The 27,932-nt window shown below is 34.1% G+C and overlaps 4 protein-coding genes across 9 annotated transcripts; 2 read left to right on the top strand and 2 right to left on the bottom strand.

Annotated features, from left to right (window-relative positions):
• Positions 1-43: 43 nt before the first annotated feature.
• LOC108465185 (protein HIRA-like) lies at positions 44-6,307 on the bottom strand. Of its 4 annotated transcripts, none has more exons than XM_053018013.1 (11): positions 5,934-6,216; positions 5,597-5,819; positions 4,948-5,223; positions 4,159-4,410; positions 3,681-4,078; positions 2,548-3,559; positions 1,779-1,983; positions 1,445-1,685; positions 1,137-1,259; positions 834-939; positions 44-698 (listed from the first exon to the last, which is right to left on the bottom strand). In XM_053018013.1, the coding sequence occupies exons 2-11, from the start codon at positions 5,702-5,704 to the stop codon at positions 333-335; spliced, it is 3,087 nt and encodes a 1,028-aa protein (XP_052873973.1). In that variant the 5' UTR covers positions 5,705-5,819; positions 5,934-6,216; the 3' UTR covers positions 44-332. The 4 variants fall into 4 exon arrangements, with proteins under 4 accessions (XP_052873973.1, XP_052873974.1, XP_017620997.2 ...); XM_053018014.1 differs by having other exon boundaries at positions 5,597-5,785; XM_017765508.2 differs by having other exon boundaries at positions 5,597-6,307.
• Positions 6,308-7,137: 830 nt separating this feature from the next.
• On the bottom strand, positions 7,138-12,048 carry LOC108465169 (protein SUPPRESSOR OF K(+) TRANSPORT GROWTH DEFECT 1-like). 2 transcript variants are annotated; one of them, XM_053018301.1, is made up of 9 exons: positions 11,309-12,048; positions 9,812-9,917; positions 9,373-9,571; positions 9,181-9,249; positions 8,657-8,731; positions 8,434-8,532; positions 8,167-8,322; positions 7,896-8,059; positions 7,138-7,333 (listed from the first exon to the last, which is right to left on the bottom strand). In XM_053018301.1, the coding sequence occupies exons 1-8, from the start codon at positions 11,793-11,795 to the stop codon at positions 7,934-7,936; spliced, it is 1,317 nt and encodes a 438-aa protein (XP_052874261.1). In that variant the 5' UTR covers positions 11,796-12,048; the 3' UTR covers positions 7,138-7,333; positions 7,896-7,933. The 2 variants fall into 2 exon arrangements, with proteins under 2 accessions (XP_052874261.1, XP_017620981.1); XM_017765492.2 differs by lacking the exon at positions 7,138-7,333 and having other exon boundaries at positions 7,740-8,059.
• Positions 12,049-15,686: 3,638 nt separating this feature from the next.
• On the top strand, positions 15,687-17,595 carry LOC108465180 (beta-1,6-galactosyltransferase GALT29A-like). Its single transcript, XM_017765503.2, has one exon. The coding sequence runs from the start codon at positions 15,687-15,689 to the stop codon at positions 16,854-16,856; it is 1,170 nt and encodes a 389-aa protein (XP_017620992.1). The 3' UTR covers positions 16,857-17,595.
• Positions 17,596-19,000: 1,405 nt separating this feature from the next.
• LOC108465183 (uncharacterized) lies at positions 19,001-26,631 on the top strand. Of its 2 annotated transcripts, XM_017765507.2 has the most exons (17): positions 19,001-19,150; positions 19,832-20,152; positions 20,646-20,886; positions 21,202-21,473; positions 21,822-21,989; positions 22,115-22,227; positions 22,330-22,867; positions 22,961-23,055; positions 23,408-23,470; positions 23,599-23,687; positions 23,782-23,847; positions 24,014-24,616; positions 24,723-24,794; positions 24,935-25,005; positions 25,092-25,149; positions 25,513-25,780; positions 25,893-26,631. In XM_017765507.2, exons 2-17 carry the CDS (start codon positions 19,875-19,877, stop codon positions 26,510-26,512), a joined length of 3,615 nt encoding a protein of 1,204 aa, XP_017620996.1. In that variant the 5' UTR covers positions 19,001-19,150; positions 19,832-19,874; the 3' UTR covers positions 26,513-26,631. The 2 variants fall into 2 exon arrangements, with proteins under 2 accessions (XP_017620996.1, XP_017620995.1); XM_017765506.2 differs by having other exon boundaries at positions 22,115-22,867.
• Positions 26,632-27,932: the final 1,301 nt, after the last annotated feature.

Genomic DNA, 27,932 nt, shown 5'->3' with positions numbered 1-27,932 from the left:
AGTTTAAATTATTTTAAGTTATTTTTTGAACAAATCATCAAACTTGAGACTTAAAAAGACAGGATTCTATTAATATCAAAGCTCAAGTGTACAAAGGATTAATGGTTTCTATCAATAACATGAAAAAGAAAAAGAAAAAGAAAAAAAAAGAAAACTCAACTCTTAACACTAACAAGTGAAATTCTATAGTTAGATGCACAAAGAAGATCAAAGAGAAAAAAAGATACATATGATGGTTCAGTTTCAAGCATTAAACCATCAAGCAAAGGGATATATATATACCAGTGCAGTCCCCTATTCTAAGTTTTTAACACCATTAGTTAGTATTTGCATTATGAACCAGCAGGATCTTCTATTGTTGGAGCTTGATTTACTTGATCGGAAGATTTGGTACCCGAGTTTACTTGATTCGATAGAATAGAATCCATTTGATCTATTATACCGGGGGACGGGTTTTCCTTCTTATCTGTTGTTGGCTCAACAGTATCCGTTTGGCAGGTTGCAGGGTTGGAGTCCATCGGGTCAATCTCTGGTTGAGATACGGTCAGTGGAGATGGGTCTCTTTGGTCTAAGTTATTTTCGATACTTGCATATTCGGAGAGGAGATCCATGAACTCGTTAAGTAATCGTTGGACTTTCCTATTCGATGCCATTGCTGGAAGAATGTCTTCTCTTAAAAGTTTGTGCTTTTTCATTCCCTGCAAAGATTTTAGAAAGGTTACGGGAAGTATCCCGAGGTTCCAGGAAAGGATATTTTATTGGAGTCATGTGATAAAAGGATGCACTGAAAATCAATGGATGGTATATATAAGAGGTCAGGATGAAAGACTTACGAGCACATATGCATCCCAAGCAGGGTTCTTGGAATCGGAAGCCATTCCGGTTGGTGGACCAAGAAAACTTTCGCAGACTTCTCGTAATCGAGACTCATCCGCTTCTCTACAAACACAAGAGCATGTATAATTTGTCAACGACTAATTTTTATGCTACCGTTACAATAACCAAAGAGAACGTTATTCTGCAGAAATACATAACGATGCACCTACTACAAGTTTTGCATAATGAATTGTAACGAAAAGAGCATATAAGCCAATACCAAGGAAGGTACATGAGTTTTGCAGGGGGAAAAAGCCAACCTTGCAAGGAAGCGTATGTAGGAAAGAAGGCTCTGGCGGTATTCGTTTGGGGATTTCAGAGCCAAAGACGATGCCAATTGAGCTTCTAAATGAGCACGCGTTTGTACTCCATCATCGGTTACCCTGTTGCAACACATAATCATGGGTGAAATTCTACAACCAAAACAGTTAAAAAGTTCTTTAATTAAAAACCGGGAATTATTATTTCTTAAGCATTCACGCCACGGAGAAAAGTTGTCAAACATTGACTTGGCACCAAATCTGGTATTGCTTTAGGATTATAGGGCAAGAGGTCGTTAGCGACAAACCTACTCCAGCCCGGTTTTCTGGCCAAATATTTCCTTACATCCACCTGCAGCGAGGCCAGCTCACCAGTCTGAGTTGAACCCAAATTCCAAGAACTAGCAAAATTTGATGCCGGGAAGCAGTCATCAGCGACCCTCAGCCAACACATTAGACTCGTGTCAAAGAGAAACGCATGCCGAGTGGCCAAAACAACGAGAGGAAAACCAGATTTCGACAACTTCACTGATATAACTTTGATTGTGCCTGAAAAGAGTTATAAAAATGTAAGATGTTATGAGTTGTCGACCAAGTACCACTAAGTAACAAATCTACCAAGATCATATGAAGTGCATGTACCTTTTGTAGACGAGTTATGGTCCAAAGTGATTAGAGATGCCAATGAATCACGGAGGAGACAATTCCTATTCAGGAGATCCCATAAATACAAAGATCCTTTCCTCGTCACCAATAATAATTTCCAGCTCTCGTCGCAATCTATAAAGGTTGCAGCAGATCCCATCATCATGGTCGGCAATGCACGTCTTCCACACTTTGTATAAACCTTCAAAAACATAAGCAAAAAATACTTACGGTACATTTGCCAAACAAATTACAAAATCTCATTGAAATGATTTGATAGATATTATATCATAGAAGCAGTAAAAGTACCATGGAGGCCTTTGTACTAAGAGTCGGATTCCATTTTACCCCCGCTACTCAAAAAACGAGCAAATTAATCATTGTACAGTAGATCAAAGAGCAAGCAAGTTCTTAAGTTAAAATTTTCATCTAATTCTACTGGTAAAAACTGGTCCTTGTACGTCAGCATAAGGTAAACATGTGACTTTCAGGTTATTTCATTAGCCACACTAGTTTTTAACAGTACAAATAGTTGGATTTTTAACAAAAATGAGCAGTTTGCTCTTTGATTCAATGTACAGGGACTAATTTGCCTATTTTTTAGTAGAAGGGGCAAAATGCAATCTGATTCCTCGTATAGGACCCTCCATGGTACTTTTACATCATAGAAGCACATGCAAGTGCCAATACAAAACTACAATAACACACGTCCTGGCAAAAAAGAAACATAAATTCTGCCTGGTTAGGATAGAGAGTTTTTTCTTACCTGTAAACACCCATCTTCACATCCGACAGCCCAAAAGTTTGCATTTCCGGCTAAGACCGAAACTTTTCCTGATATACGATCAGACCAAAGTGTTTGACCCCCTCTTGTGCAGATGATTGCTGTTTCTTTAGTCATACATGCATTTCCCGCACCAACAATGTCGGTCACAGCATGTTCCTTGGGACACGCTTCCAAGCAAACCGGAGTCAAATCATTCCCTTCTTTTTCGTCAAATACCCTAATCGAGAGAGATTTGGTAGAGCCGGTGGTGGAACCTGATGGTTTCAAGCTTCCAGACTGTTCTACATTGATACTATGATCTTGGCCAGCAGAAACTTTTTCAATAACCAGACTGTCAGTAATAGTAGCCCGAGCAGTAACCCCTGAGCACTCCTTTAAGTCAAAATTTTTGCCAACGGTTCCCCTGCTAGTAGCTTCTCTCAAACCACCATCAGCAGGAACTATGCCGTTATCATTTTTTCGGGGATCAGATGATGCAACAGGGAAATCTAATGCTTGAGACTGAGCACCGCCGCTAATATTCTCCTGCTGAGTAGGAACGCCGACGGCTTCGGGAATGATTCTCTTTCTACCATCAGCACGTCTGTATTCTCTTTGTTTTACAGGGCTAGTAACCCGAGCAGACGTCACCGGTTTAGTTAATCCATCACTAGCGGAAAGCCCACTCTTCTTTCCATCATTGTTTGGTGGCTTGGAACTTTTGTTTGTTACCCCCAAGTCAAGAGATGATTTTACAGGTATCTGATTCTGCTGAACATCCAAAGCTACTTTCTTACTAGTGGTTTGCTTGGCTGAAGCAGCTTCGAGCAATAACTGTGCCGGGCTCTCTGCCAAATTTGCCTGTCGACCTCTTACATCACCATAACGACTCCTCTTTAACTCATCAAGTTCGGCATCACTTAACCTGTGGCCCAGTTCTTTCACTTCGAAATGGAAAGTAGCCACAGTTCCATCCAATGAACAAGCAAAGAGAGAATAGCCATCGGGGCTCCTGTTTATGGAAAGAGATCACTATTAACGGATAAAGATAAAATGACATACGGAGAAATATCTACCAACTTGTAGTTCAATGATGAAAAAAAAAAATCTTCCACTAAAACGAAAATCTTTACCATGATAAATCCACAACACTTTGACCAAAGAAATGCTTGGCAACAAAGAGTGGGCGAGGACTTGCAGTTGTCCATACAGTTATAGTGCGGTCCTGACTCCCAATTGCAATTACATTATATGGCTGTGATTCTTTCCCGCCAATCTTAGCAGCTCCGTTCACCCAGCCAACAGGAGTGGCTTTCGCTTCCTGCGAATTGGCTGAATTTCTTTTGAACATTGAGTGATTAAACTTCACTACGATAACCGGTGCATTGTGGCCTAAGAAGTCAAACGTTGCAGCCCATTCCCCTCTCTCAAGAACAGGTGCGGAATGCCTTGGCTTTTGGTAACCATGAGTGGTAGTTATGAAATGACCACAAGGTGACCATCCAAGCCGCCTGAAAAATGTAGATCCCAGCTGAAAAGAACATGTCTCAGTCAGAAAAGGAAACAGAATGTTTTAAGACAACAAAATTATATCGATACAAAAAAACGTACTGATTTTGCCCAGTGGCCCTCTGTTCTATGGGCAAGACTCCAGTCACTTGTTCGCCATATAATAACGGTCTTGTCATCAGATTGGCTCGCTATGAAGGACCCAATGGGATCCCAGGCAACTCCTTTAACCAGACTAGAATGACCCCTAAGCACAGCCGTGCAGATACCGTTACTCATATTCCATACGTGGATAGTGTTGTCCAAACTCCCACTAGCCAACATCGAGTCATCAGGCGACCAATTAAGATCTACCTACTTCAAGCTCAATATAAAAGAAATTTACCAGTTAGACAATATCCCGTGCTTATCAGACACCGCTACATTAAACTAAAGGACATGCAAAGACCGAATTTCAATGCAAAACAACATGCTTTTTCAAGAATGAAAAAAGTGGATTAATGGTAAAGGTACCATAGGGTCCCTCGAACTAGGAGTCAAATTGCATTTTACCCCTTTTACTCAAAAAATTGAGCATATTAGTCCCTGTATGTTGAATTAAAAAGCAAACTGGTATTTTCTATTAACAATTTCATCCATTTCTATTAAAGAGCAAACTGTTTTTAACAATAGAAATGGATAAAATTTTTAACAAGAGAACCAGTTTGCTCTTTGATCTACATACAGGGACTAATTTGCTCATTTTTTAAGTAGTTTAGGCAAAAATGCAATCCAACTCCTAGTACAAGGGCTTTCATGGTACTTTTACCATCAATCAACACGAACCACAGCACAATAATCTTGTCGATCTCTATATCCTATACATCCCAACACAGAAAACAATATCATTACCACATCCGCAGTGTGTCCCCTCAACGTCATCGCAACTTTCCAGTTCTCAACATCCGGGGGCTCCCCACTACCGAACTCGGTCGTCCCGGAACCAGGCTTTCTCTCATGAATTAGAATCGCTTGATCATCAGACCCTGACGCAACGAACCGACCGTGCTTAGCCCACCTAACGCAGTTCACCGACCCGAAATGATCACGCAAAGTTGCAAGAAGCCTCAATGTAGATTCATCCTTTCCCAAATTCCTGCCAACAGATTCCATGTTCCATACTCTAACCTATATATACATATCAAATAGAATTACACATATCAAATTACATATCCACTATCAGAAGATGCTATTCATCAATCTATGGCCATATAACACTGTAAAATGCTATGCGTAGGAAAAATTTGCAACTTTGGTCACTTACAGCAGTAAAAAACTAAACCAAGAGCCAAAAGAGAATATATATATACACATATCAAATTACATATCAACTTACAAGAGCTGCTGCTCATGAACAAAATTAAATAATCTATGGACATATAACATTGTAAAATGCTATGCATAGGAAAAATTTGCAACTGTGGTTACTTACAGCAGTAACTAAACTAAAGCCAAAAGATATATATATATATATATAAAGATTTAAGAAGGGAAATTTTACCTTATGGTCACCTCCACCAGTAGCAAACCTAAGACCACCAGGTTGAATATCAATGGAGAAAATCTGCATTCCTTCATGCCTAACCCAACTTGGTTTCTCAGCAATCATTTTTTTTACCCTCTTTCTTTTGCTACTTCACAGTACTCTTTTCAATTTCCACTCTCTTTTTTTCACTATGGTTGGTGAAAACTAGAACAAATGGTAGTAAAGTTCATAGCATTTTCTTTTTCAAAAAAAAAAAAAAACCCACAACTCAAAATTAAAGCCTTAAAGTTCCTTAGTACCTAAAACCCAATTCATATAAAGAAAACCCGAGAAAATAAAAAGGAAACTTTACCTTGTTTTATGAAAAAAAAATGACCCAGATGGGAAAATGTTGAATTTTAGGGTTTTTGAAGTGCTTAGAAGTAAAGAAGAAGCAAAAGTTCGAAGTGTAGTGAAAAAAAAAAAAAAACCAGAGATTTAAAAAAATAGAAATAAAAGGTTTTTTTTTACCAAAGCTTAATTTGCTAATTAAGGTAGGGTTTATTTTCTTTTTTGGTAAGAAGAAAAGCCCTAATTTTCGATAACAAAAAAGAAAAAAAAAACTAAGTAGGGATCTTTAAAGGAAAGAAAAAAAAAGGGGGGGATAATATTTGGTCCTTTAAAGGTCAAAAATCTTTCCTACAAGATTTGTGAGAAAAAGGGTTCTCTTAGATTTGGATTTTGGAGACTGAAAAAACAAAAGAGAGAGTGTTTTAAAAGATTTTATTTAAAGAATTAAATAGATTTTATTTATTTATTTTATTTATTTTAATATACATTGTTTGTCTCAAAACAGAATATAAAAAGTTAGTTATGTTTACCTCTTACCTTTTTTATAATTTAAAAATTTTGAATCTTTAATATTTTTCTTTAGTTTCAAAAATTATAATGTTAAATTATACTAATAATCATTCAACTATTAATAAATTTCATTTTAGTCATTCAACTATAAAAAATTACAAAATGATCATTCAACTATTCAATATTATCTTTTATGTCATTGAACAATTCACAGTGACAATTTTTAAAATTGACATAATAACAATATTAATCATCAACATTTATAAATAATATCAATTTAGTCTTGATTCTAAAAAATTTAACTCTTAACATTTACACATTGTATAATTTAATCTATTTTTACAATTTTGTTTTTCTTTGTAGCATTTAAAGTTATTTTTAAAAGAATGAGTATGATGATAATTATCTTGAATTTTTAGTATTTCTATTTTTTTTCAGATTTTCAATCAAATTTAACTAATATATTTCTTCTTTTTATTTTTAAGTAGAATGATAAAATAATTTAATAATTTAATGAGTTTACCTAAATATTTTATGCAAATAAATAATTCAATACATAAAAATATAATACAAACATAATTAAATATATTAAAATTTATATAAATCAATTATTGATTAAAATTGGCCATTGAATCAGACTAGATTTCATTACTTTAGCTTAATTGCTACTTTCAAAATTATATAAATATTTTATATACTATATTAATAAATTTAAATAAAAATAACAAATTGCAATTAAATTATCTTTTAAATAGTAAATTTATAAGTTAGTATAATAAAATTATATTTTTATCTTTCTAGAAATTTATAATTTAATTCTAATCCTCTCAAAATTTTATAATTCTAAAATTGCCAGACTTTCCTTCCAAAAATGGAAAACACCCCCCAACAAAGTTTCCCTTCCTTGGCTACCTGAAAAATAAAACATTTCATTTAAAAAATCAGAATATTATACAAAAAGTAATGCAATAATCCCTGAACTTATCAACGATTTCCATTTCAGTCCATAAACTTTTTTTGAGTCCCCATTACTCCCAGAACTTGACAATTTTTTTAAGTGCCATTAAAGCATGATAATGTAACACTGATATTATACAAAAGTATCCCTGAAAAGTTTAAAAATTTAAATAAAATTTAAAAAATAAAAAAAAATCTTTTTTAAAAAAAATTAAGTGATGAGTACTGAAGACAATGCCAGTCATCACTCTTTAAAAAAATCCAAATTCATGGGAAACTTAGATTGGATGAAAAAAAGTTCAGGATCAAGGTGAGAAAAACTGCCAAATTCAGGGACTAAGCAAGAAGGAAGAAGAGGGTCTTATTTAAACCAAGAAAAAAACATCAATTCAATGAAATGTAATCTGTTCATCCTATATGAATACAGCCTGGTGAAGTTAAAAGAATAGAGACAATTTCCAGTGATGACCCCAGCAGTTAAATAAATAAAATTACAAATCACAGTGAATGCACTCACAACTGTGTAGGTCAATGTCACAGTTGCATACAAATCCATCAACCTTCCTCTCCAAACTCTTTTGTAAATCTCTCATGGACCTCGAGATCGCCTTTGCTCACTGTCGGCCTCTGTCTTGCAAGCACCTTGTCGAAATCTGATCTCGAAATAGGTGGTGGAAGAATCTGCATAGACATTTAATCAACGGGGAAAAAAAAAACTTCAATCATTTCAAATGTTACAAATGACCAAATTTGTTTTTCATATTTGTTAATCACAAGTGACTTCGTACCTGTGCTGCGTGTCCTTTGGCTGCCAATTCCTGCATGGTAATTTGGACAGCAGACGGTTGCCTAGGTCCACAAGGCATCCACATATCCTCAGGTGTCTTGTAGAAAAACATGGCATCCTGGGTTTTACGAACGGGTTCGAAAAGAACATCCTTAACCTGCCACAATATAAAGTAAAATATGCACAACAATGAGCTACTAAGGTAATGGCCCTTCATAGTAAGACTGGCTGACAAGACGGAATTTGGAGAACGGATTTTTTCACTTACACAAACTGATATGTCCGAACCTGAAAACCCCTCTGTTCGGCGAGCTAAGTTCTCAAAATCACTTTCGGTCAAGTTATGAGGAGTATCACCTAAATGCACCTGTTGTAAATTTATTTAGCCAAACAACACATCCGTGTGAAAACAACAAAAGTGATCAAAGACTAAACGACGAACTTTTTATCTCAATGATTTGAAGGACAAATATAGGGAAAAGGTTGAGTACTTTGAACATATGTTGTCGAGCCTTCAAATCTGGAAGAGGAATGTAAATACGCTTATCAAAACGCCGGCGAATAGCCTATAGGGACAATTGATTAGCAACAGAAACCTATACCTGCTGAATTGAGATGCATATATGAAGATTATATGGGTAAACTACACACCATGTCAACAAAATACTAGTAAGTTTACGTTTTGGTCATTCAACTTTAAAAAATTACAAAATGGTCAGTAAATTATTCGAAAGTTTTATTCAAGTCACTAGGCTTTTTTTTTTTTTATGTTCAACTAGCAAGCTCCTAGTGACGATTCGACGATCAGTATGGTGGATTAGTACCTATCGATAACAAAAAGAAAGCCATTACAACAATAATTTTAACCACTCGGTTACTTAAATGAGAACTTTCGAATAATTCAGTGGTCATTTTGTAACTTATGGAAGTTGAGTGACCAAAACATACATTTACTAATAGTTTAGTGACCTTAGGTATGGTTTTACCCAAATTATATTTTAATGTTCTCCTTTACCTGATCGAGTGCATAGGGAGTATTCGTTGCCGCAAGCACTAAGACTTTCTGATCAGTATGTCCGACACCCTAAAGCATAAAACCACAAGGTGAAAAGTTCATTCCCTAAGCTAGAAATCTACGAAGGAGTCATATATCTATTTTTCAATCTAGCACAGACCAAAATAGGGTACGAGCACCGTCATGTAATACCTGCATCTGCACGAGAAGTTCGGTTTTGATACGTCTAGATGCTTCACTCTCATTGCCCTCACCACGTTGACCACACAAGGAATCTATTTCATCAATGAATATGATGGATGGAGCACTATCACGAGCCATCTGAAAAAGGTTTGAAACCAGCTTTTCACTTTCCCCCATCCACTTCGACACAAGGTCAGATGAAGAAATACTAGCAGAAAAAGAAGCGGAAAAGGGATTAAATCTTAAATGAGAAACAAGCAAAAACCTTAATACAGGCACGTAAATGGAGCAAAGCTGTATAGATGATTAATGACCGCAAAAATGTTAGAAAAGATAACCAAACACGCGCCAGAAAGTCAAACTTATAATTTTTATATATAAGCCTAGGAAACAAATTTTCATGACTTTACCGGCAAAGAGGTCATATAAGTGACAAACAATATATTACCTAAAGAACGTAGAGTCTGCTTCAGTTGCAACAGCCTTGGCCAAGTATGACTTCCCAGTCCCCGGTGGTCCGTACAACAGAAAAGCTCTCCATGGCCTTCTCTTTCCTAAAAGAGAACGAATTGGAAAACTTTAACAAAATTAATCCAATTATATCCCTGAATATGTAATGTTGCAATGACAATGACTAGAACTGCGAAAAAAGCAGCTAAAAGGAGAGTACATATTTGGTTCTATGTACAGTTCAGTTAGATTGTTTCTGCATCACAACTCCGTAATACAGTTCAAACAAACACGAAACCATAGTAGTTCAATCATACCAACTAAAATCATAGCAAGGCCAATAAGATACCCAAAGATATCAATACTAAAAAATGTAAATAATATATGGGCCGGTTGAAGACCGAGCCTCCACTAATCCCCTACATTACTTTGATTAACTCCATAAGAGCAAAATTTTCAGATAGGTAGCAAATGAATTTGAGTATATGTTTTGCCTTTTTTTTTTAAGTTACAAACCATTTTATTTTTGTGATTAAAATGGCAATGTTGTTCAAAGGAGGTAGAATCTGTGATAGCTAAAAGGCTTCTAGCAATAAAAAGTGACACTAAAAGAGACAGCAAGCAAATGTTAGGAAGGCTATGTCATATAGGTCGTTTGCCACATTATGTGTTGCAAGAAGCTATAAAACCCATACGACCTTAAAATGCAAAAACGTAACCATAAAACCATACAATTCCTCCATATTTTTAAGTTTTAACAATCAATAATCACTCCATTTTATTAATCCACTAGCAAATACTAAAATCCAGCTAAAACAACCAGTTTTAAGCTATAAACCCATAAATTTCCTCCATAATTTAATCAACAATTACCCCATTTCATTATCCACTAGCAAAAACTAAAAGCCGCCAATTTTAAGCTGTAAACCCATAAATTTCTTCCATTGTTTAACAATCAACAATCACCCCATTTCATTAATCCACTAGAAAATACTAAAATCCAGCTAAAACCACCAATTTTAAGCTGTAAACCCATAAATTTCCTCCATTGTTTAACAATTACCAATAACCCCATTTCATTAATCCACTAGCAATTACTAAAATCCAGCTGAAACCATCAATTTTTAAGCTGTAAACCCACAAATTTCCTACATAGTTTAACCATCAACAATAACCCCATTTCATTAACCCATTATCAATTACTAAAATCCAGCTAAAACCACCGATTTTAAGCTGTAAACTCATAAAATTCCTCCATGGTTTAACAATCAATGATCACCCCATTTCATTGATCCACTAGCAATTACTAAAATCCAGCAAAACTCACCAATTTTAAGCTGTAAACCCATAAAATTCCTACATAGTTTAACAATAAACAATAACCCCATTTCACTAATCCACTATCAATTACCAAAATCCAGCTTAAGTCATCAATTTTAAGCTGTAAACCCAAAATTATCCTAAAAAAAAGGCAATTAAAATAAAAGAGCCTAACCAGTAAAAAACTGAGGAAACTTGACAGGCAAAATAACAGCTTCTTGCAAAGCCTGTTTAGCACTTTCTAACCCAGCCACATCATTCCACTTAACATTAGGTTTTTCCCTAATAATAGCCGAATTAAGCCCAGATCTCAACTTAGCCTGGTCCGGATCCTCCCCTCCATCACCGCCTTCACCTCCGCCACCACCGTTCTTGGGCTTACTTTTCGGACGCGTAGCAACAGCAGCATCCCCATTAGAAGCCGGTCCTGGCCCACCTTCATCAAGAACGGCACGGATCTCCTCAGCGCGACGCAAATACTCGGTGAATCTCTGGGTAATCGCTTCCCTGATCTTAGGGTTCTTCTCGTATTTCAGATGGGTCTTGAAATACTCGAGGGCGTTCATGTATAAAGGGAAAGCTTTACTGTAATTCCCTTCATTGTCTTCATGTACAGCTTGCTTCACGTACTCTATCGCTTGTTCTTTGAAATTGCTATACATTTCTCTATCTTCTTTTCTGGCTGTTTTAATTTTTTTCAGTGGAATTGCATCCCCAGTGAAAATTTTAAACTTTTTCTTAGTTTCCAAACAGGATTATAGAAAACTAGAGATTTGGAGGGTGGGATCAAAGGCCAGAAATAGATGAAAATGAAAAAAAGACCGGTTTTTTGAATGTCAAATAACTCTTAAAGGCAAAAGCGTGTGGAATATTAATTACTTAACATTCAACAAGCTTTACCTTATGGCCAAAGGAAAGTTCAAAATTCTGCCTTTTTATATAGCTCTTATTAGCTGTTCATAGGCCAGGTTGGGTCGGGCATTGGCCCGATTCAAAATATCTTCAGGCTTTTTTGGCCTGGTTCGACCGGCCCAAAAGCCCATTTCACAGTTCAACATAAAAATAAAAAGGGTAAATTACAAGATTAGTCACCCATTTATTAGTATTCTTTTTGTCATCTAACTATGAAAAGTTATAAAATGATCACTTAACTATTCAATTTTATCTTTTTTTGACATCAGATGGGTAACGATGGCAACTTTTAAAATTGGCATAATAGTAATTTTAACTATTAATATTTATAAATTATGTTAATTTAGTCTTAATTCTAAAAAAAGTTAACCCTCAATATTTACGCATTGTGCAATTTTTTTTTTTGCAATTTGATTTTTTTTTGTGACCCTTTCACCTAAATGACTAAATAAATAAATTTATCGGCTAAATTTGATTGAAAATCCATAACATTCGTAAAGTATATAGACTAATAGTAAAATTTAACCTAAAATATTTATATTATTATTTTTATATTTTTATAATTAAAATTTAAAAATATATATTTATTTATATCAGGTTGGGTTAGCTAATACTATTTATCTAAGCTCAACCCTTTTAGTGGGGGACGGGTAAATAACGCATAATAACTCACTCTTGGGAGAAAAACAACAACTAGAAACGACTGCTAATACCCTATAAGTTGAGGAGCAAAAGGAGGAATTCAGTGGATTGTTTTTATACGACCCGATGTGTAATAAAACCAAAACAATCAACCCTCTTTTTTTCACACTGATAAAAATTTTTGATCCGTACTAATCATATCGGCTCATTCTGCCAAATTCCAATCACATAGATAGAAACATGATATAGCGCGACTGGTGCAAAAATAATATTTAAAAATATAAATTTTATAACTTTTACTATCACAATAATAAATAATAAAATTCTGTTTCGGAGAGCTAAAAAGAAAGTTGGTTTTTTTTTCACATTTTTAAATTTAAAATGTAAAAACTAAAATATGGAAAAAGTAAACGCCTCACTCACCCTTTTAATTCGTAATATTTTTATAAAACTTCAATTTATATATTATTTTGTTGTGAATAATATTATAGTGTATGATGTTATTTTTGTTTATTTTGAATTTATTAAGTGATAGATTTTAATTTATGGAGTTTATTGATAAATATTTTATATGATTTATAATTTTTTATATTTTAACTTTATTTAATATTATTCGTTTGATATTTGTAAATTTATTATATTAAATATTAAATATTTTTAAAAAATATTATTAAAATTAAAATGTTATACTGAAATAGATCAAAATTGGTACATCCTAATTTTAGTTGAAAAACGGGTGTACCCACAGGTGTGATCGACTACATTGATTTGGATTGATACGTGTAATTATATAAAAAAGTCAGTGTTAATATAGTTTTTGGTACTTGAATTTTGCTTCAATTTTATTTGGTATATGAGTTTGACTTCGATGTTCAGTTTGGTGTATGAGTTTTCTCAAATTGATACTTGATATTTTTCTTTATCCTGTATAAGTATTTGAGTTTAGCTTTAATGTTAAAGTTGATACTTTAGTTTTTCTTTTATCCCAATCAAGTACCTATGTTTTTCTTTTACGGGAGTAGGTGTGTCAAATATTTATTGGATCACATGATGCCTTTTGGTTTGGGTGCCAAATTAAACATCGAAGCCTAACTTAGGTACCAAATTGGGACAAAAAAATTTTAAGTACCAAATAGAACATTGAAACTAAACTCGGGTACCAAATGATACACCAATCCTAAAAGTAAATATTGTAAAAAACCAAATAGGTGGTCAAACCATTACTTTTCGATTCAATCGATGAAATTGTAGTTTAATGATAATTAAATTTAATTATAAATATTTTTAAAAAAATCATAAACCGGTTCAATTTGTTGAACCATAAGTTTCTTATCTCGATTTTCGACTTTTTGTCAATTCATAACAATTTTGTTTTATATTTGATTTTATGCCACCAATCAAATTAATTAAACCACCGATTCTCGATTTGAACAACAAATATGATATATTTATACGATGATTAGAAAAAAAAAAACATTTCATTATATAATTTTCACAATCAAATAAAAAAAATCTCATGATATAGCAAAAGAATGATATAATATAAAATTTGGCCTCGTGACTTGGCAATTACTTGTATTTTTTTGTTCATTTTAGTTTTTAAATTTGTCAACTAAATTTATTTTGGTCATAAATTTGAAGTCCGTTAAGATTGGTTGATGTGACTATTGTTCTTGATACATGACTAGATTGGTCAGTCAGATTGATTGGACTGAGAATCGATCGATATACTAGTCCAAACAAAGGGGCTGAACAGATTAAATAAAAAACAGCTGAAAACCTATAAAAATTGAAAATCAGGATAAGAACCTTAATTTAATAGGTCAAACCAGATTAATAATCTATTTTTAATTAATTAATTAATTAATATTGGTTTATCAGTTGACCTGATAAATTTAATGATCTGATCGGTTTAACCACCGATCTGATTATTAAAATATTGTATGTGCCACTCTAACATTGTACAACATTAAAATTTATTTAAAATTTTTAATTTACAAGTGATGGTGTGCACAATTTCAAAATGCCACATAATTAATCTTTTATATTTTTCAAGTTTAAGAATCAAAATGAATTAAAAAATATATAAATATCAAAATAGGCCTTATTAACAAGTTCAAGGACCAAAAATTATATTATCCCCTTAGTTGAACCAGCAGATTCAATCTAGTTCTAACCTCACTCACAAAAATTTGGAATATATTTCATTATATAAATTTCACAATAATAAAAAAAATTCTCATAATACAACAAAAATAAAATAACAAAATATTTTCCATTTTTATAATAAAGTCCGGCCAACGTGAAATACTATGATAAACACCATACGTATTAATCACGCCAAAAAGCTCGAATTTTTAAGAAAAAAAACAATAAAACTGGACATTGACTCTCAGTCAAGTCTTCCATTTCTTCATTTTCTGTAGTTGCCCATTTTTTAGTTCTAAATATTAGCTAAATTTTTAGTCTCATTAGCAATTGTTAAAGAAAAAAAACCATGGTTTTCTTACTTACCAAACAAAACCCATTTCCATGCAATTCATATTTCAGTTCCTGGTAATGTTTTCCATTCCAAGATTTGATCTTTGTTCTCTTTTCCTTTCTGGGTTTGATTTTTATGAACAAAAAAATTGATTTTCATCTACTTTTTTTTTGTTCCAAAAGCCCCCCAAAATCTACCGCTTCTCTTATATATATCTGTGTTAAAGACCCAAACTTCTTTTAAACGATATATAGATACATACATATGTGTGTTAGTTTCGTAGTACAAGATTTGATCTTTGTTCTCTTTTCCTGTCTGGGTTTGCTTTTCATGCAAAAGAAAATTTGATTTTCATCCATTTTTTTTGTTTCAGAAGCCCCTCCCCCCCCCCCCAAAAAAAATACTGTTATGTATATATATGTGTTAAAGACCCAAACTTTTTTGTTTTAAATCTTTTTTAGCTATATATAGCAAACCCCATTTTTCTATTTTCACCAAAATCTTGTTTTTGGTCCCCATGAAAGGATCAATTAGACCATTGCTAAGCATTCTAATGCTTGTTGTATTAGCAACAACCTTAACCTTCCGGATTTTCATCTACGGCCGCCGTGTCTTCAAGGTGGCAGCAACCCAACAACCTTCACCAACCCAAACTTTCAACTCTACTTTGCTCAACTTTGCAGCCATTGATATAGGTGAAGAAAAATCCAAGCTTGAAATAGACCAATTATTAGAAAGGAACTATGACAATGAAAGAAGAACTAAAGGTTATACAACATGGAGAAGGTTCAATCACTATGATGCCAATGCCAAAGTCAAATCCAAAAGGGATAATAAATTGTTGGTAATGTTCAAATCCCCAAAATTTCATCATTATTGGTTAGATTTTAGAAGGAATTTACAAGATTGGGCTAGAAAAAAAGTGTTTCAACCTAATATAATGATGGAATTAGTTCAATTAGTGAAGGTCCCTATTGATGGTTATAATGGTTTCATTGGTACAAATAAGTATAAATCTTGTGCTATTGTGGGAAATAGTGGGATTTTATTGAATAAAAAGTATGGGAATCTGATTGATGATTATGAGATTGTGATTAGATTGAATAATGCTAGAATTAAAGGGTTTGAAAAACAAGTAGGGACTAAAACAAATATATCATTTGTTAATAGCAATGTATTGCATCTTTGTGCTAAGGATGGTGAAAGTTGTTTTTGTGACCCTTATGGACGTAATGTTCCTATTGTGATGTACATTTGCCAACCGGTTCATTTCGCGGACTATGTGATGTGTAACTCGTCTCGTGAGGCGCCGATGTTGGTTACTGACCCGAGGTTTGATGTGTTGTGTGCAAGGATCGTGAAGTATTATTCAGTGAAACGATTTGTTGAAGAGATGGGGAAGACGTTGGATGAATGGGGACCGGTTCATGACGGTTCGTTGTTTCATTATTCCTCTGGATTTCAAGCTGTTATGCTTGCTTTAGGGATTTGTGATAAAGTTGGTATGTTTGGGTTTGGGAAATCGGCTTCTGCTGCGCATCATTATCATACTAACCAAAAGGCCGAGCTCCGGTTACATGATTACAAGGCCGAATACGAGTTCTATCATGATCTGGTAAAGAATCCACCTGCGATACCGTTCGTTTCAGATAAGTTTAGATTCCCTCCTGTTGTAATCTATCTATGATTTTTGGCTTGTTTCGTTGTATTCATGTCCCATCGGTAGTTTCCTGTTAGATATTCGAAAAGGAACATGAAAAACACGAACACTAACACGATTGTCAAAGATCTCTGTTTCATGTTCTGGCTGTTAACATTAATGGAAGACAATTAATAATGGTTGCCATTAACATTAATGGGAGACAATAAAAAATGACAACCACCAACTTTGGAAAAGTGGCATGGGATAATTTTTTTTTGTCCTTGAGATAATGGGCTATTTATAGTTTGGTCCTTGAACCTCAACTATAAATAGGCCTTCTCATTTCTCATTTCATCATCTCAACCAATCTTTCTCTCTTAGTTTTCTCTCTTCTCCTATTTGAGAATTCTTAAGGAATTCTATTTGTTTGTAATATTTTGAAGATAGTAAAGTTATCATCTGGTGTTAGTGCCCGAAGACGTAGGTATAATTTACCGAACCTCGTTAAAACTCTTGTGTTCTTTTTGTCCTATTTTTCTTTCAATATTTGAGGGTATAATAGTAGTATTTAATTGTGCTATTAAATTACGTTAGAAGGAATATTCTGACTAAGGAAAGACTTGGTATTTAAGAGATCCTTGTGATCCACCTCTCTTCCCTGGGAATTGAACTTTGTGTGATTTTTTAGTACAATAATTTACACGCTTCCGACCCTATTGGAACAACACTGGCCCTGTACTAGCAAACATAGTTTATCGATCAAGTTATCCATTTGCTTTTTTTCTTTGTTTATGGTTAAAGTTATACTTTGCTTGTTTGTCAAATTATCCTTCAAAAACATGGATGAAAATTGGATCATGTGCAAGATTATTAATATTAGCTCAAAATTTTGTGAAACTCTAAACTTGGGTTCACAAACTTTAAAACAATAAAATCTTAAAAATAAAATTAGGGATAAATATCAAATCTGTACATGAATTTTGATACATTAATTCAATTTGATTCATGAATTTTTATTTGGTGTAATTATGTACATGAAATTTGAATTGTAATTCATATATATAAATAAAATTTTGATTTTAATTTAACTGCACACATTTAAATAAATGAATGCATATAGTTATTTATTCTTGGAATAATATAATCGTTTATGTATATAACATATCAACGTAAAATGGTACTAATTCGATAATATTACTCATGATTTGTGAAAATTGAATCAAATTAAAATTACATGTATAAAATTGTACAAAATCAAAGTTCATACATAATATTATATATTGAATCAATGTTCATGTATAACTTTGATATTTATTCTTATTTTTATAATTAAATTTAAATAAACAATATTTTATTATCAATACTATAATTCGGGTCGGTCTAAACCAAGCTTTAACCCTTAAGTATGCTTTGTTTAAACCTAGATTTAGGGAAAGTTTCACTATGTGTATTATTCTTGCTATTATGCAAAAACATGGTGTCAATTGAAAATATTGAAAATTATAAAGGTCAAAATGTAATTTACCCTACATCGCGAAGGTAAACACGAACGTGTTTTTCATTCAACTCTAGTTGACTCGAAAAAAAACTTAATTAGAAAATTATTGAGTTAATCTCAAGCTATTGTTTGAACTGAATATAAGTATCATTATACTTTATTCAAATTGCAAGCAAGTTTTATCGAGTTTTTATTTATTTATTTTAATATATATTTTATATTATGAAATTATATTTATACTCTTATTATATAGAGAGAGATTAAGTACAAACAAGTTTAATCAAACTTAAACTCGAGTTTGAGTATTGAGTAGCTCAATTAAATCTTGAGTTGAAATTTAATTAACTTAAAAATTAATATTCGATTGAGCTCGAATCGAGTATTGAATCTTAAATTTGAAGTTAAACTCAAGTTAACTATTATCCAAATTTGACTCGACTTAATTACACTTGTAATTGGCAGCGGACAGAGTACTAATCTTCGTAGAGTCAAGAAGCCGCCAGGTGTTAGAAAGGGAAAAATGGTAAGGGTTCAATTGAAATAATTTAAATTTCGTAAGTGTCAAAATGCAATTTACTCCAATTAGAGTAATTTTTACATATGGATGACATCAAGAAGCCTACGCCGAAAAAGCAACATTAAAATAATGAAAAAAATTCAAAAAAACGAAAAATGAACTAAAACGAAAGCAAAACGGCGACGTATTATTTCTGCGCCAAAAGAATTTTTTTATAATTACATATACACACGTTTACAATAATCGCTTTCGCTTTCCCCCTTTTTTTTTTTCCCTAGAAAAAAATACTGATTTTGATCTGTGCTTGACTTGGTTGATTCTTAGGTAATTGAATCCTTAATCTCTTTAATTTCATCTTATTTTACCTTAATTTCCCTTCAATTTCGGCTTTTCTTTCTTATATTTCTATATCTCTAAAGATAGGGTTTTCATTCATATGCCTAGTTCTCAAATTTTCAAAAATTTCCTTTTTTCCTTTTATATTTTTTAATTATTTTTCATTCTTGGATAGGAAGAGAAGTTTTTGTGCTTTGTTTTTGAGTTTTCGCTCCTTTTTTGGTGAAATTGAGCTTACAGGTTTTTTTTTCTTTGTTTTTTTATTCTTTCTTATGATTGTAAATTTAGTATTGGGATTTAATTGAACTTTTTTGGGGATTTTTATTTGTGACTTAAAAGTCAACGAAGTTTACTGCTTTAGTGCTTTTAACAAGTAGTAGCAAGAGAAGAAGACATAGTTAAGGTTTAGCATTATAGGAGAGAAATTTCAAGTCTTTAAGTATATTTTAATATAGGCAGTTGTTCAGTTATATGTTTAAAAGGGTAGTTGATATAATTTGCTAAGATTCTGTTTGATTGTTGTTTTTTTATCATATGAAAAGCTGCTAAAAAGCAAAAGAAAATGGTAAAAACTGGAAGGCAAAATTATCATTGATTTAAGAATAGATAATGGAGGAGAAATGAGTTACTGGACTGTCGTGGATAATTGTCTCGTGTTCATGTCTGCAGATTTGGCAGTTCTAAGTCATTAGATTGGCAGAGAGAAAAAAGAATGTTGAATTCTGGGAATAATTTAAGCCGAGGAAATGCGGGGTTGTCATCAGATATGCCACCATTACCTCAGTGTTTGCCTTTGGAACCGATTTCATTAGGCAGTCAGAAATATACACGGTCTGGAGAGTTAAGCCGGGTGTTGGGCGTTCCTCTTCGAAACAGTACATCAGAGGATCATTCTTTTGGAGTTTCACACCCTAAGCCTTCCCCTCCAGTGGCAACAGAGGAACTTAAGAACTTTAAGGAAAGTGTTCAAGATACCTCCAGAAAGGCCAGGTACAGTCTTTCTTCATTATTGCAACCATTAAGAAAGGCTAAAATTCGGAATGTTCTATATTTTATGGAATATGGTATCCTGTATGAGTTAGTATAGTGACTTCTCATTGTAATTGTGGTGACGGGGGGCCTTAATGTTAATTTGGTAATGGTAGGAACTGCCTTTGGGAACATAATGGGCAAATAACAATCTGCCTGGTATATGATTAGTTACAATGCATGCAATGCTCATGTATCGTGATACATTTAAGATATTATCTTTGCATGCAATCTAGGCATCCAGTCCTCGGACATGTCCTTGGAACTTGAGTATGTAGATGACCGTCTTGGATAGGAAGTATAGAGCTTTCCTGCAAGTCAAATGGTTCTTGTTGCAGTTTTCTTACTGCTCATGTACTCTTCTCTATGCATATTTTATCTGGATCATGATGATGTTACTCATAAGTCATGTGATCATTTTTTAGTTATTGAATCTACATTGTCTTTCTAACAGGGATAGAGTAAAAAAGTTGCGAGAGTCAATTTCTAAACTTGAAAGGTATAGAGAAGCTTTAAGCTCAAAGAAGCGACAACGAAGTGATATTTCAAGTGAGAGAACAAGTGGAGTAAGTATCGCAAAGATGGGAAGCCAGATTCATAGAAATGGTCATGACTTATTGACTCAAAGATTGGAGGATAGGCCGAAGAGTATGGGGCTGAACAAACGTGTTCGCACATCAGTAGCTGATTTACGGGTTTGTCTTATACTTATATTGCTGGAATACCTATTTAGTCTTGGCATGCATTATGGAAGATACTTTTGGTGAATTACCTTGTGATTTCCATAGAAAAATCGGTTGATCATTGCTTAGTGATGCATCGGGGCTTCACTCATTTTAGTTAACAATAATTGGATGTGCTATTTTATGCACAAATAAAAGAAAGAAGATAAAGTGGGCCTGAAACTTAAAACATAGCTTTACTAGACCCTCACTTTTTCTCTTAATTTTTTAGCTCATGCTTCATTAGTTTTATTCCTTTCTCTTGTTTTTTCTTCCTTCATGACACAGGCTGATAATAGAACTGCTGTGAATCCAAGGCAGCAGGCGACAATAGAAAAGGATGGTGATGTGCCTTCAGCCGTTAATGGTGGTTCTGCTCGAATTGAAGAAAAGATCCGTAGATTGCCAGGTGAAGGATGGGAGACAAAGATGAAAAGGAAACGATCTGTTGCAGCAGTAGGAAATAGAGTCGCTGGTGGTGATCGAGATATAAAACGAGTTATTCAACCAAAGCTGAGCTCTGAATCAAAGTTGAGATCATGTGATATACAGGGTTTTAGGTGATTGTCTAGGACTGAACTTGCTTCCTAGTTCTAGGTTTAAAAAAGAATGCCATCTCATATTGCTGGAAAGTGGGTATATTAGTTTTCGACTTGAACTTTATAACTGCTTGTTTTCTGGTGTGGCATTTTTGAATGCTTGATAAGATATTTTTGTTTTCTAACGCAAATGTTGTAAGATTTCTTCTCCTTTATCTCAAGGCCTTGTTGCTGCAATTGATTATTCTTCATGTTTAGTCCTTTTGTTTATAAATTATGTGATTTTTGTCATTTTACAACCATTTTTCAAACCTTGTTCTCAGAAAGCTTTTTCTTACTGTTATGTTATTTGGTCTCATATGCATACAGATCAAAATCTTCCCCAGGAGTTGGTGGAATTAGGAAGTCAGATGGTTCTTTTGAAGCAGCTGGTTCAGATGCCAGTACAGTGCTCAGGAATGAACTGGAGAGTACCTCTATTCCTCGAGATCGTGCAGCTATGCTGGAGCAGAGGGTTGTAGTAAAAGCAAATACCAAGTATGTGTCTTCTCTGGTTAAGTTCTAGCAGTCTGTAGTGTATATACAAGATTTCTTTCATGTATGATATTCTTTTTAATGGTTTCTTCTCGATTATTGATTCTTTTAATTGCTCTATACATCAGGGCAACTCTCCAGGATGACAATCAAGCAAGTGGCCCAAGTACAATGCTAAAAGGAAAGGGGTCTAGGGCACCACGTACTGGTTCCATTATGGTGTTGGACTCATCTTCTAAAGGTCACCTCTCATCTGGAGCTTTGCAGGGCTGGGAACAGCCAAATCTAAATAAGACCCAACCATTAGGTGTTGGTAGCAATCAAAAACGTTTGATGTCTACAGGTTCTTCACATGCTATGTCTCAGTGGGGTGGTCAGAGACCACATAAAAACTCACGTACAAGGAGAGCAAATTTACTGTCTCCCACTTCTAATGCTGAAGCTCAGATTTCAAATCAAGGCTTCGCAACACCTGATTTTGGTGCTAGGGCATCTATCGGAACTGGAGGGTCAGTGCTAGGCAGCAATGTAGATAATGTTACACCCAGAATTAAGAGGGAACCTGAGAATGTTTCTTCTCCATTTGGGTTTTCTGAGAGTGAAGAATCAGGGGCTGGAGATAACAAATCAAAGGAGAAAGGAACTGATTGTAGTGAGGTTACTCTGCCTGCATCTCAAAAAGCTGGGTCTTTCTTACTGCCCACGAGGAAGAACAAAATGTCTACTATTGAAATTGGAGATGGAGTCCGAAGACAAGGAAGGACTGGAAGCAGTACACCATCCTTGACTAAACCAGGTGTTCCTCCTATGAGGGAGAAGTTGGAGAATATTACAACCAAGCCAATACAAAGTGCAAGATCTGCTTCTGAGAAAAATAGAAGGTTCTTAAATATTTTTCCACTACCCTTTTGGTATTAGGGTGTCGATTTGTCTTGGGGAAATCTGATGAATAAATCATGTTTCTGTTGGTTCAGTAAGACAGGTCGTCCGCCTTCCAAGAAGCTGAAAGATCGCAAGGCCACAGCTCGTGTTGGGTTGGTACAAAATAATGTCTCTTCAGATTTCACAGGTATTCACTAGGTCCATGGGATTTACTAGGCATTTCCCAATCTTAAAGCTGTGTGTGAATGATAGGATTCTTGTCCACATCTCTGTGATCGGACATTATCATTTCTACAAATATTTTCCTCTTAGTTTAGCTATCAACAAGTTATATTTGTGTACTTGCATGAATTTAGTATTTTCTTTAATGGAGACTGTTTTTTGTTTATTTAATTTTCTAATTTGGAATGAGTTTTTGAATCACGATAATCTGTGTGCATATGCCTCTAAATTTTTTGAACTAAAGATGTGGGTGCAAGATCCTTGAAAGCTCCTGTTGTATATTTCTAATGACAATGTGTATGGGATGACATGTTCAGGTGAATCTGATGATGATCGGGATGAATTATTTGCTGCTGCCACTTCTGCTCGTAATGCTAACAGTACGTATCTCTCTCCAGTAATAGCCCTGTCCCCACCCAAAAGAGAAAAAAGATAGAGAAGAGAAACAAATGCCTTTTAAGAATTGAGCTTTTGTTGTGGTAATCCTACCTTTTACTTGGTTTGACAGGTCTTGCTTGTACTGGTCCTTTTTGGAAGAAAATGGGACCAATGTTTAATTCTGTCAGCTCAGAGGATACATCATTCCTTAGACAACAGGTAACATATGGCTACTAACAGATTTTTTTACTCATTGACACTTTGGGTTTAGTTAATCAAAGTTTCCTGATCTATTGTTTTGATGTTGAATCAGCTAAATTTGGCAGAAGGGCTTGATGAGAGTTTGTCTCAGATGTTTGGAGATGGATATACTGTTTTGGTAAACTCCATCATCTTATGTATTTCTCCCTAAACTAAATCTCTTTTGATGTAAACTGCCAAGTTTAAATGAGTTTATAAAAGATTTAAGAACAGATGAAGGGATAGCTGTATATAAGCTTTAACTTCGTTGGCAAATATTGATATGAGTCCTTTCATTTCCACAGGGTGGTGTGGTGCCAAAAGATGCGTCTACTGTTGTTGAAGAAACGGCTAAAACTCACACTTCAACTGGAAGATTTGATCTAAAACAGTTTGACAAGGTTACTCCTTTATGCCAAAGGGTTCTTTCTGCTTTGATAGAAGAAGATGAAAGTGAAGAAATTTACAACCACATTGAAGCTAAGAATATGTCCCTTCACTACGCAAGTGATGATTCCCATTGTGGTTCATGCAACCAGATGGACGTTGAATCTAAAGATAGGGACAGGATGGAATCTGAAGTTGAGTCAAATGCAGATTTTCAGTGTCAGAAGAACTCTCGGTTAGACAGACTCTCTTATGATGCGAGTGTTGCATCTAACACATTTAGGAACTCTAGCATGTCTAATTCGTTACATAGTAGTGAAAGGTGGTTAGGAGAGGATGAATGTTTACATTCGGATATGGGGCCAGTGAGTGAAATATGTTCAACTGACCTGGGTCAGGTCCTACCCAAGGAAATAAATGTTTCTGCCGTTTCTTCTTTGGATGGCCAATATCAATTTATGTCTATGGAGGACAAGCTTGCGCTGGAGCTACATAGTATTGGTATTTATCCAGAGGCTTTGGTGAGTTTTCCTTCATGCTGCTGTCTATTTGATGTCAAATATCTTCGTGCTCAATCATATATGATTAATCTTCATTTTCGAATTTCGTGCCTTCGCCTTATTGCAGCCTGATTTGACAGAGGGAGAGGAAGCAATAAATCAAAATGTTGTTGAACTTAATGAAAATCTTTATCAACAGGTTGTTCATAATCTATTTCCCTTTTTGCTAAAATGAAATTTCATTGTTCCGATGTTAAGTAACATATAAAACATTTTTAGCTGCCTTCTTTGCGTTGCATGTTTCTGCATATTTGAACATTTTGTTTTATTAATTTTTAGATTCAGAAAAAGAAGAAAAAGTTGGGGAAGATTGATAAAGCCATTCAGAATGGGAGAGAAGTAGACAGAAGGTACAATATAAGATAATTGTCTTATAGCTATTTTATTAGGCTTACGGAATAGTGCTTTAACTAGAATAGTGTTGTTTAATCTGCAGGAACATCGAGTATGCTGCAATGGACCAACTAGTACAAATGGCTAACAAGAAACGTTTGGTAATTCTCAGATACCTGATGCAAGTCGTTTCTAATTAATATCTAAAGCTGATTAGGTTTAACTCTTTGCCTTTTATTGGCCAGTATATTATCACTTTTTATCCCGATTATTAGATTTGCATGTTTCTCTTCACATGCAAAGCTATGTGCTTTTCAGCTAAAATTATCAAATATCTACTTTACCTTGCCGTATATTTAGCTTGCTAATTTAGCCTTATAGCATGAATAATGCAGTGGTTTTTACGGGAAAATGCCAATGCATTAGTAATCTGGTGTTGGCATTTCTTGGTGAATTTACAGAGCATATCCCTTTTAATGAGCGACTATTACATCTCATACCATGATATTGAATGAATTACGCAGGCTTGTCGTGGGGGTAATTCATCAAAAAGTGCAGTTCGCAAGGTTTCGAAACAAGTTGCATTATCTTTTATTAAGCGAACGCTTGATAGATGTCGGAAATTCGAACAGACGGGCAACAGTTGCTTTAGCGAACCTGCATTACAAGATATCATGTTTTCTGTACATCCATGCAGCAATGAAGCAAAATCTGTTGAAGGTATTGGCTCTGGAACTGCTAGTAATACTTGCAACGAAACATCGAACCATCAAGCCGAAGCCAGGGGCTCAGGTACATTTGTGTTGGCATTACATGCCTATAATACTATGTTACTTGAACTCGAGTGTGTCGGATACTGGCATTTATGAAAGCTTATTCTTGTTCATTTCATTTTCTGCCTCAGGTGCTGTTTGTGGTACTTTTGAGAGGTACGATTCTCCAGATGCCCTTCTGGCTGTTCACTCGACAGAGCATGCTGTTTCCAAGTACGGATCTACGCTGAACAAAGGTAGGAAGAGGGAAGTACTGATCGATGATGTAGTTGGGAGTGCTTCTTCTAGGGTAACACCGGCTCTTGATGGCACCGCCGGAGGACTAAGGGGAAATAGAAGCGAAAGAGATTCAAGAAATACAAGTTTGGTATCCGGGGCTGGTCGGACATCATTAGACGGTGCCAAGGGTGACCGGAGAACAAAAGCAAAGCCCAAACAGAAGTCAGGGCATGGATTCAACGGCAGGCTCTCGGATCCTTTGCTACCACCTTTGGCTAATTCTAACAAGATGACTGAAAGAGAAGCTAGGTCATTATCTCCAACCCCGAGTAATATTCGTCCGGATGATTTCGCAAACTTGCAACTAAATGATTTAGATCCTATGGAAGAATTGGGTGTTTCAAATGATATTGGTGGTCCCCAAGATTTGAGTTCATGGCTAAACTTTGATGAAGATGGCTTGCAAGACCATGATTCAATAGGTTTAGAAATACCAATGGATGACCTCTCAGAGTTGAAATTTGCATTTTGATAGCCCATTTGATGCAATCTGATCAAGTAAGGACTAATTATGATTCATTTTATATATAATAGATGTCATATGTATGTAATTGAAGAATTTTGCTTGTTTAATCCAATTAAATTTACTTACCTTGTCTTTTTTTTTTTTTTTCCCTCTTTTCATTTACTGGCTCTCTGGTTGTTCTCGATTTCGATTTGGCAAATTAGTGTCTTTTAAAAATGAAGCAATTTAATCCTTTTCGCAATTGATCATTGTATTCACTTCTTTGGTTAATTTAGTATACAATTTGAAATGGATAAATAACATCTAAAATTATTAAATTATTAGTAAATTTATAGTTTGATCATTTTAACTTTGAAAAGTTATAAAATATCATTGAATTATTTAAAATTTTTATTTAAATTATTAGGTTGTTAAAATTATTGTTGTATAACTTTATTTATTTGCATTACTTGCATTAATAAAAGCTTTTCTCTTTTGACACTTCGTTTTTTTTTTCGAATCAAAATTCACGAGGTTCATTATTTTCATTACCAGTTGAGTGGTTTTAATATTTATTTATTTTGTTATTTTGTTCTTATTTTTTTCGGTCATTAACATTCATGTGGCTACTAGCGTTGTAGTTCACTTATATTTCATAAAATTTAAAAAAAGTAAAAAAAATTCAAAAGAAGTTCATAAAAATGTTTAGAAAATTTATTCATGTTAGTAGTGAAGTATACTAAATTGCTATGCTGTCAACTAATTTTTCCGTAAAAAGTTGAACAATTCAACTAAAATTTAAAGATTAAAGGCCAAAATGATAAAATAATAAAAATAAAAATCAAAATGACAAAATAAATAATGTTTCTATGCCTAAATATTAATAACATTATTCAAATTGTGTTAATCTAAGCTTAAAATTCAGGAGATCCAATATTTTTATCACACCAATTTTGGTACAACAAGGTTTTAACCATATATGATTGAATGCTCTTATTATCAACATAATTTTTGTTAAAAATCTGGTTATTATACGATATATATGTGGACACGTTTTGTGTAACTATTTGGTTATTGTATAATAAAATGAATAAAACTTTTAATAGAAAAATCCAATTTACTCTTTAACTTTAACGTAATGTATAATGATTAATTTTCATATTTTTTGAATGAAAAAGGTAAAATGCAATTTGGCAGGGACCTGCATGGTAGTTTTACCCCTCTCTCAAACTGTCAATATCACGAAATTTCAGTCAAGCTAGTTAAGTAAAAAACAATGACTAATAAGCCTTTAGTACTATCCATTTCGCCATTTATACGGACCTCACAAAGCTTGTACGTTGAGACTTCAATGGAGACTGTATAGTGAGAAAACTCTTTACTAAAACAAACCAACCAAAAAATACGGTCTTTAATCAACAACCCCAATTCAAAGCAAAAAAGTCTA

This window comes from Gossypium arboreum, chromosome 8 (genome assembly GCF_025698485.1).
Source record: "Gossypium arboreum isolate Shixiya-1 chromosome 8, ASM2569848v2, whole genome shotgun sequence".
NCBI classification, from domain to species: domain Eukaryota; kingdom Viridiplantae; phylum Streptophyta; class Magnoliopsida; order Malvales; family Malvaceae; genus Gossypium; species Gossypium arboreum.
This window is presented reverse-complemented; position numbering and strand designations above follow the sequence as displayed.